The 8,734-nt window shown below is 39.8% G+C and overlaps 1 protein-coding gene across 1 annotated transcript; it reads left to right on the top strand.

Annotated features, from left to right (window-relative positions):
• Nucleotides 1-4,717: 4,717 nt before the first annotated feature.
• Nucleotides 4,718-5,753, top strand: LOC124898570. The gene is made up of 3 exons (XM_047412211.1): nt 4,718-4,842; nt 5,313-5,403; nt 5,445-5,753. The coding sequence occupies exons 1-3, from the start codon at nt 4,718-4,720 to the stop codon at nt 5,751-5,753; spliced, it is 525 nt and encodes a 174-aa protein (XP_047268167.1).
• The last annotated feature ends 2,981 nt before the right edge of the window (nt 5,754-8,734 follow it).

Below are 8,734 nucleotides of genomic sequence, written 5' to 3'. Positions count from 1 at the left end.
CAAAGTGCAACCCCCCATGTTTGAGGAGGAAATGGTATCCGTATTCTCTCGCACTCAAGAAGGAGAATATTATACCAGGATGGTGTCCGCTGTCAGGGCAACTTTTGTGGATTTGGTAAAAATAGGAGAATCATTGAAAGAAGGTATTCGGATAGGGAAAATTACCAAAACCCTGACGTCGTCTGGGACTGTCATGTTCTCGAAGAAGAAAAAGGAAGATGTAGGTGTGATTTTTGCTAATCCTGTTGCGACAACAAAAAAGAGGTTGAAATCTAGAAATATTTTATCTTCTCCGCCGTCACCCAACCTTCAGCACGTGTTCTACGCCTACCCCCAATACCTAGCTCCACTCTCAAATGCCCAACCTCAGTACCAAAATCCACTCCCAAATATCCAATCCTCATACCAAGCTCCACAGCCAAATATATTTCCCCAATACCCAGCTCCACCTCCAATTTATCAGTCTCATTTTCAATCCACTCCTTCAAATAACCGAATAAATTTCCAAGCGCCTCTAAATTATCACTAAATACCTCCTCCTATAAATCAAAGCCAGTACAACCCTCAACGTCCAAACCACGAAAAGAAGCCTCCCCAAAAATTCACCCCACTAGCTGAAAGTCGCACCCAATTGTTTGAAAGATTGAAGAATACTGGTTATTTACAACCAATACAACCAAGGAATGTCAATCCTAACTCTTGATTTTTTGATGCAAGTCAACATTGTGCCTATCATTCAGGAGCAGTGGGGCACAGTACCGAGGATTGTGGCTACCTGAAACATAGGATCCAGGATTTAATCGATCAGAAGGTCATCACACTTTAGGCATCTACACCAAATATTAACAGTAATTCATTTCCCAACCATAGGGGATCTACAGTTAACATGATTGAAATAGAGGGCAAATGGGCATCTAGCAAGGCCATTACCTAGGTAAACTATGAAAAACGCAAAAGAGTGAAGAGGTAGGAAAGATAGAGAAGGCTGTGGATGCCTTGAGTATCAACGAGAAAGCCCCATTTACAGTGATTACCACACCGACTCAAGTGTATGCTCCCCTACCAAGGAAAGAATTTATTGTGTAGACCACTGTTGCCCAAGGGATGACGTGATAGGGACGATGCTACATCTCTGAGGAATTGACCAACAAAAGGGATTCACAGATAAGGCAAATCACTGAAGAAGAGGTTGAAGAATTTTGGAGGCGTATGCAACCCAAAGATTATTCAATTGTCAAACATTTAGAGAAGAAACCAGCTCAAATCTCTGTCTTGGCACTATTAATGAGTTCGCAATAACACCAATAAGCTTTATCTAAGGTATTGGATGAAGCATATGCTCCCGCAGGGATGAGTGTTGAGAACCTGGCTGCGATGATAGGAAATATTGTGGGGAATTATCGCATATCATTCAGTGATGATGGGTTGCCGTTTGAAGAGGCAATGCACAATAAAGCCATGCATGTCACTGTCATTTGTCGAGATTATACAATTAATCAGGTATTAATAGATGACGAATCTGGTGTGAATATTTTTCCTTTCTGCACGTTGGTTCAAATGGCCTATGATTTGGGAAAAATTCATCAAAGCCATGTAAATATAAGAGCATTCAATGGAGGGCAGAGAGATACCATAGGAGAGATTGATTTGCACATCCAAATGGGGTCTGCTGAGTTTAAGACTAAGTTTTATGCTATGGATATACATCCTAGCTACAACTTGCTCTTGGGAAAACCATGGATATACGGTGCAAAGGCAGTTTCATCCACCCTTCATCAATTATTGAAGTTCATTTGGGAGGATCATGAAGTAGTCATCCAAGGAGAAGGAAGTCGAGCGGATCATCCCAATGGTTATATGCCAGTGATTGAGGATGTTCCAAAAGGTATCAGTTTCTATACAGTGCAAATTGTAAATGCTGTGGATATGTATTCAACGCCTAAAGTACAAATGCCTTCTGTCTACAAAATAATTGAAACGGTGATGTTAAGAAATGGGTTCGAACCTGGTCGAGGCTTGGGCAAGAATGTACAAGGAATTATCGAGCCTATTGAGATCCCAGAGAGAGGCTCTAAGTATGGGTTAGGATATCAGCCTACCAGGAAGGATAGGGTTAAGGATGAGTCAGAGAAAAGTTTGTTTAGGCCCTTGCCACTCCTGTGCCAGTCATTTCCTGTACGAGAGATATTAGATGATGATGGTCTTGGGGATAGGATAGGAGATTTGTTCGAGGGATGCAATGCTGTATCAAAAGATTTCCCAAAATCCAGCAGGTTGAAGAAGATGGCGCCAGGGGAGGCCTTGCAAAATTGGACCTCCACTCCACTCATAACTCATCGCTCGTCGTGATAGATGAAAAGGCAATTACTAATAGTTTTTAAAATTAGTAATGATCTAGCGGAGGCCCCGTGATCCACCTTTTATATATCAAAACTTTCTTTTCATATTTTACTGCTTTAAAAAGGCATGGACTTGTATTTGCGCAAGTCATGAGCCATGGTTTTGTAATTATCTCTCAAATTTCAATGAAAAGGCCTTTATCTCTTTAGAAAATTCAATTATTTCTAAAACACTCCTAGTGGTATATTTTGTTATTATTTTGTCATCATCTAACTTGGTTTGTTTGTCCCTTACAATAACAACAACTTAAAATCTGGCAATGTCATGTCATGTTAAAGTTTAAACAAACAAAATGAAGAGAATGATAATGATTGGAAGGACGGTGGTGAGGAACAATTAGTTGAAGATATGGAGGAGTTTGAGAATCGGGAAAAACCCAACCTGAAGGAAACTAAAACAGTCAACCATCGGAGATCATGATGAAACCAAAGAAACAAGCGTCAATGTCCACCTGGTGGAAGCACAAAAGAGAGAGCTCATTCACTTGTTGCGGGAATATATATTGACGTGTTTTCTTGGTCCTATGATGATATGCCAGGGTTGAGCACCAGCATTGTGTCACATAAGTTGTCGATAAATTCTGAGTTTGATCCAGTCAAGCAAAAAATGCGAAAGTTCAAGCCAGACTTAAGTTTAAAGATCAAGGAAGAAGTGACGAAACAAATCTAGTCTAAGGTAGTAGAGGTTACAAAGTATCCGACGTGGTTAGCCAACATCGTCCCCGTGCCAAAGAAGGATGGCAAGATTCGCATTTGTGTTGACTACAGAGACTTGAATAGAGCCAGTCCTAAAGATAATTTTCCATTGCCCAACATTCATATCCTCATTGATAATTGGGCAAAGCATGAAATGCAGTCTTTTGTTAATTGTTTTGCTGGCTATCATTAGATATTAATGGATGAGAAAGATGCCAAAAAAACAGCTTTTATTACGTGTTGGGGTGTCTATCATTATAGGGTAATGCTGTTTGGTCTTAAGAACGTGGGTGCAACATATATGAGGGATATGCTGATCATTTTCCATGATATAATCCATAAAGAGATTGAGGTGTATGTGGATGACGTAATTATCAAATCTCGCCAGAGTTCAGATCATCTGACCCATCTAGAAAAATTCTTCAATAGATTAAGAAAGTATAGTTTGAAGTTAAACCCTGCTAAGTGTGCTTTTGGTGTGCCATCAGGGAAGTTGCTGAGGTTCATAGTCAGTCGAAGAGGCATCGAGTTAGACCCATCCAAAATCAAGTCAATACAGGATTTGCCACCGTCGAGAACCAAGAAGGAAGTTAGGAGTTTCATGGGTCGTTTGAATTACATTATCTGGTTTATCGCTCAGTCGATAGTCATATGTGAGCCAATTGTCAAGATGCTGAAGAAAAATACATTGAATGAGTGGACAGAAGAATGTCAGAGAGCTTTTGAATGCATCAAGGAATATTTATCTGCATCATCAGTTTTGGTACCGCTAAGAGAAGGAATTCCATTATTTCTTTACCTGTCAATCTTAGAAAATACTTTCGGATGTGTCCTCGGGAAACATGATGAGACCGGCAGGAAAGAGAAAGCCATTTACTACTTGAGTAAAAAGTTCACTCCATATGAAGCCCGTTACACTCTTGTAGAAAGGACATATTGTGCTTTGACTTGGGAAACAAAAGTTGAGGTATTATCTGTCGTCCTACACAACATACCTCATCTCGAGAATATATCCATTGAAGTATATTTTTTAGAAGGCCATGCCTACAGGAAAGCTAGCCAAGTGGCAAATATTGTTGAGTGAGTTTGACATTATGTACGTAACCCAAAAGGCAATCAAGGGGCAAGCCTTAGTGGATCATTTGGTAGAAAATCCGGTAGATGAGGAAGACGAGCCACTTCAAACTTACTTCCCAGATGGGGAAATTTTGTTCGAAGGGGAAGATATCACAGAGATTTACCTTGGATGGAGGCTATTCTTTGATGGGGTATTCAACTTTAAAGGTTCAAGAATTGGAGCAGTTTTGGTGTCAGAAACGGGCCAACATTATCCAGTAACTGCAAAGTTGCATTTCCCCTGCACCAATAACATGGCTGAATATAAGGCTTGCATCCTGGGTCTCAAATTGGCACTTGATATGGGTGTTCATGAGTTGTTAGTCATCGGGGATTCAGATTTGCTGATTCACTAGGTACGGGGAGACTGAGCGGTAAAAAATCCCAAGATTACTCCTTATGTAGAGTTGGTGCAAGAATTATGTGAAAGATTTAAAGAAGTTGATTTCAGACATATCCCTCGAATACAAAATGAGTTTGCTGATGCTTTGGCCACTATATCTTCTATGATTCAGCACCCAGATCAGAGTTACATTGATCCTTTGGAAACCAGCTTGAAGGAGAAACCCGCGCATTATACACACGTTGAAGAGGAGCCTAATGGAAATCCTTGGTACTATGTCATGAAAAGGTATTTGGAATCTGGAATATATCCTGAAGAGGCGAGTAACAACCAAAAGAAGACGATCCGACGTTTCGCAAAGAACTATTTTCCAAATAGAGAAATCCTTTTTAGGAGGACTCCTGATTTGGGATTCCTAAGATGCATCGATGCTGCAGAAGCCGATAAATTAATAAAAGAAGTACACGCTGGAGTTTGCAGGCCCCACATAAATAGGTTCGTCATTGTCAAAAAGATCCTGAGATGACTATGGACAATGATTGTAGTAAGTATGTCCAGAGATGTCCAAAATGTCAACTACACGGAGATCTAATTCGAATGCCTCCACACGATCTTCACACAATGAATTCTCCTTGCCCTTTCATAGCTTAGTCCATGGATGTCATAAGACCAATAGAGCCATTAGCATCGAATGGGCATAGATTTATTTTGGTTGCCATTGATTATTTCACTAAATGGGTCGAAGCTGCTTCGTACAGAGCCGTCACTAAGAAAGTGGTTACAGATTTCATTAGGAATAACTTGATTTGCCGATTCAGAGTACCGGAATTGATCATTACTGATAATGGGGTAAACTTGAACAGTCACTTGATGAAAGAAATTGTGATCAGTTCAAGATTGTACATCGCAACTCGACTGCATATCGTCCCCAAATGAATGAAGTTGTGGAGGCTGCGAACAAGAATATCAAGAAGATATTGAGAAAAATCATCGAAAATGATAGATTATGGCATAAGATGTTACCTTACGCCTTGCTAGGGTATCGAACAATGGTTCGAACCTCCATTGGGGTAACTCCCTATTTACTGGTTTACAGGAATAAAGCTGTGATACCTGCTGAGGTTGAAATACCTTCCCTAAGGATTATTCAGGAAGCTGGACTGAGTAATGAAGAATGGGTCCGCGCTCGCTATGAATAACTCATGTTGATTGATGAAAAGAGAATGGTCGCTGTATGCCATGGGCAGCTGTACCAACACAGAATGGTTCGTGCCTTTACCAAGAAGGTGAGAGCTTAAACATTTAAAGTGGGGCAACTGGTTCTCAAACGAATATTCCCTCACTAAGAGGAGTACAAGGGCAAGTTCACTCTAAACTGGCAAGGGCCATACATAGTTCGCATGGTACTATCTGGAGGAGCTCTAATTTTTTCTGAGATGGATGGCACAGAGTGGACCAAACCAATCAATTCTGATGCGGTAAAGAGACATTATGTTTGAAGGACGTTCTAGTTTTTGTGTTTCTTTAGTTAATTTACTTGTGATCGCGTTTGTAGTAATGTTGTTTTCTAGTATGTAACTGCCCAGAATCCTTTTCCTCTATGTGCGAACTACGTTTGACCTGAATTTCCAAGAAAGGGATACGTAGGCGGCCTATGTCAGCTTCGGTCAACCCCTCAGGAAAATTTATCCTTTTCCTCTATGTATGAACTACGTGATGACCTGAATTCTCAAGAATGAGATACGTAAGTGGCCTATGTCGGCTTCGGTCAACCCATTAGATTTTTCTATATATATCCCTAGCGTAGCTTGAACTACGTTTGACCTAATTCCTGCTTCAACGGGATACGTAGGCGCCCCAACGGCTCGGTCATATAACCCCAGGAAATGGAAACTGGGACATAATTTTCGAGAAGGAATCTCAAAAATTCACAAGAGAAGATCAACATCCAACAAAGAGAAAGAAGATCAGCAAAGGCTTCAGATCCACTCAAGATGATATCATCTCAAGACTACTCTAAACTGGGGTAGAAATTTTGAGGGAGGCCTCAAAATTTCCACCAAATACTGGAATATATTTCAAATTCCCCAGCACCAGAGGTTTAAGACAAGCTCTTGAAGACACCAATTATGACAAAGTCTAGGTAGAATTAATTTCTGGCTATGACAGAACTATTTGAAGAACCCTCCAACAAGGATGATGAGTTTTGGAAATCCTCCGTCAGATATAGTTAAAATCAAGAGGCAGATGTTCGTTGAGCTATTACATGACATGACTAGCAGAGATCTTCTAAAGTTTTACATAAGATTTCAAAACTATCTTCTAAAAATTAAAACTACTTTCAAAAATCTATATAAATCTTTTACTTAGTGATTGCCTAGACATCAATTGGGATGGGGAGTCATGGGTGGAAGTCCTAACATGACGAAGTACCTGTAAGATGGAGGGTGGCAAATCAAGGATCGAAGGAGGTCAACACGGAGTAGTTTCACTCAAACTAATTATTTTCTGTGGGTGCAGGGACTAATACACAAAAAATGAGAGTCTTTTTCAAAAAGCCCCGAGCAAATTGGGAGCCACACCAGAGCACTAATGCTCAAGAACGGTATTTTTGGATAGCCCTAAAAATGGGTTTAGTACCCATATATTGAAGACCTTTTGAAGTGTCCATCTTATTTCTTGAGATCATGGAGGACAAACAAAAGTGTTTTGTCTTATTTACAAATATTGTATTTAGAATTTTTCTAAAAACAGTCGCTAGCAAAAGTGACTTTGTGTCTACTAATCATCTACCTTGAGTACAGGTACATGTAGAAAGAAAGACACTGACAAATGAAGTCAGGTAAAATTATTTTAAAATTTTCCAAAAGGGCCATTGCATATCATTGCCGCAAAGGCCATTACATATCATTGCCGCAAAGGCCATTACATATCATTGCCGCCAGGGCAATCGCATATCATTGCCGCAAAGGCCATTTTATATCATTGCCATAAAGTCCATCTCATACCATCGCCCCAAAATGCATTCAATATTTGTTGACGTGCTAGACACAACGTTAGTGTTGAGGATATCATCGTCATTCAATATCTGTTAACGTGCTAGACACAACGCTGGCGTCGAGAATATCATCAGTATTCAATATATCTGTTGACGCGCTATACACAATGCTGGCATCGAGGATATCATCATCTTTTCGTGAATCAGCATCTGAATGCATCGAGAGCACACGATTTTAAGGGACGTCTTTAAGTCACTATCTAAGGATGACTGATATATAAGGTTTCCTGAAAATTGACAATTTAAGGGTCATCTATAAGTCATATTATTTGAAATAGGATAGTGCGCCAAATCACCTATGAGTTGATAGCCTGTAGGTCATCCATAAGCCATAACAACATCCTAATCGGATAGTGTGTAAGATCGTCCAAAAATTGATAGTTCAAAGATTATCCGTAAGTCGCAACTAAATCCTTACTGGAGAATATGCAAGATTATCAAATTGATACGTCCAAGGGTTCTCTATAATCCGCGTCATATCCAAGATCGATTATGTGCAGAATTACCCAAAGACTAACAATTTGAGAGATTATCTATAAGTCATATTGTATCCAAGGCCGAATGATGTGCAGGAACACCTGAAAGCTAGCAATTGGAGGGATATCTGTAGGCCATCTCTTATCCAAAGTTGGATAATATGCAGAATTACCTAAAAGCTAGCAATTCAAAGGATATCTGTAAGTTGCCTCGTATCCGACGTCAAATAATGCACAAGATTATTCAAAGATTGACAATTTAAGGAAAATTTATAAATCGATCATCGGCTATAACTAGAGAGGTTGTTTTTCCACGTACAAAAAGTGATATAGGTAACCAAAGGGTTGCCATACCAGCATACGATTACACAGTTGTAGGGACCGTTCTGCATAAAGTATCCCCGGTGTCCAAAAGGGCCACCCACTTTGAAGACATGTTCGCTCGACAAATGAGCTAATTATGCAACAACCAAGAAGTTTGTTGTGTTTGTTACTGCAAGTTATTTCTTCCAAACAGGTACAAGAAGAGATGAATTCACTTTTTAGACAATAACTCACGTAGAGATATGGTAAAATACCACATACCTCTTTCATGAATTGTGCTTATTACTGATGATTTCTATTTGATATATTGTCGAGAGCATCC

This window comes from Capsicum annuum, chromosome 5, assembly GCF_002878395.1.
Source record: "Capsicum annuum cultivar UCD-10X-F1 chromosome 5, UCD10Xv1.1, whole genome shotgun sequence".
NCBI classification, from domain to species: Eukaryota; Viridiplantae; Streptophyta; class Magnoliopsida; order Solanales; family Solanaceae; genus Capsicum; species Capsicum annuum.
This window is presented reverse-complemented; position numbering and strand designations above follow the sequence as displayed.

What these genes read in the sequence shown, in the direction of transcription:
- LOC124898570 (XM_047412211.1), top strand. Translation starts at nt 4,718, where the DNA reads ATGATTCAGCACCCAGATCAGAGTTACATTGATCCTTTGGAAACCAGC. An exon ending in TGGTACTATGTCATGAAAAG is followed by an intron (nt 4,843 to 5,312) that starts GTATTTGGAATC and finishes TGCTTCGTACAG; the next exon opens with AGCCGTCACTAAGAAAGTGG. An exon ending in TGATCATTACTGATAATGGG is followed by an intron (nt 5,404 to 5,444) that starts GTAAACTTGAAC and finishes AATTGTGATCAG; the next exon opens with TTCAAGATTGTACATCGCAA.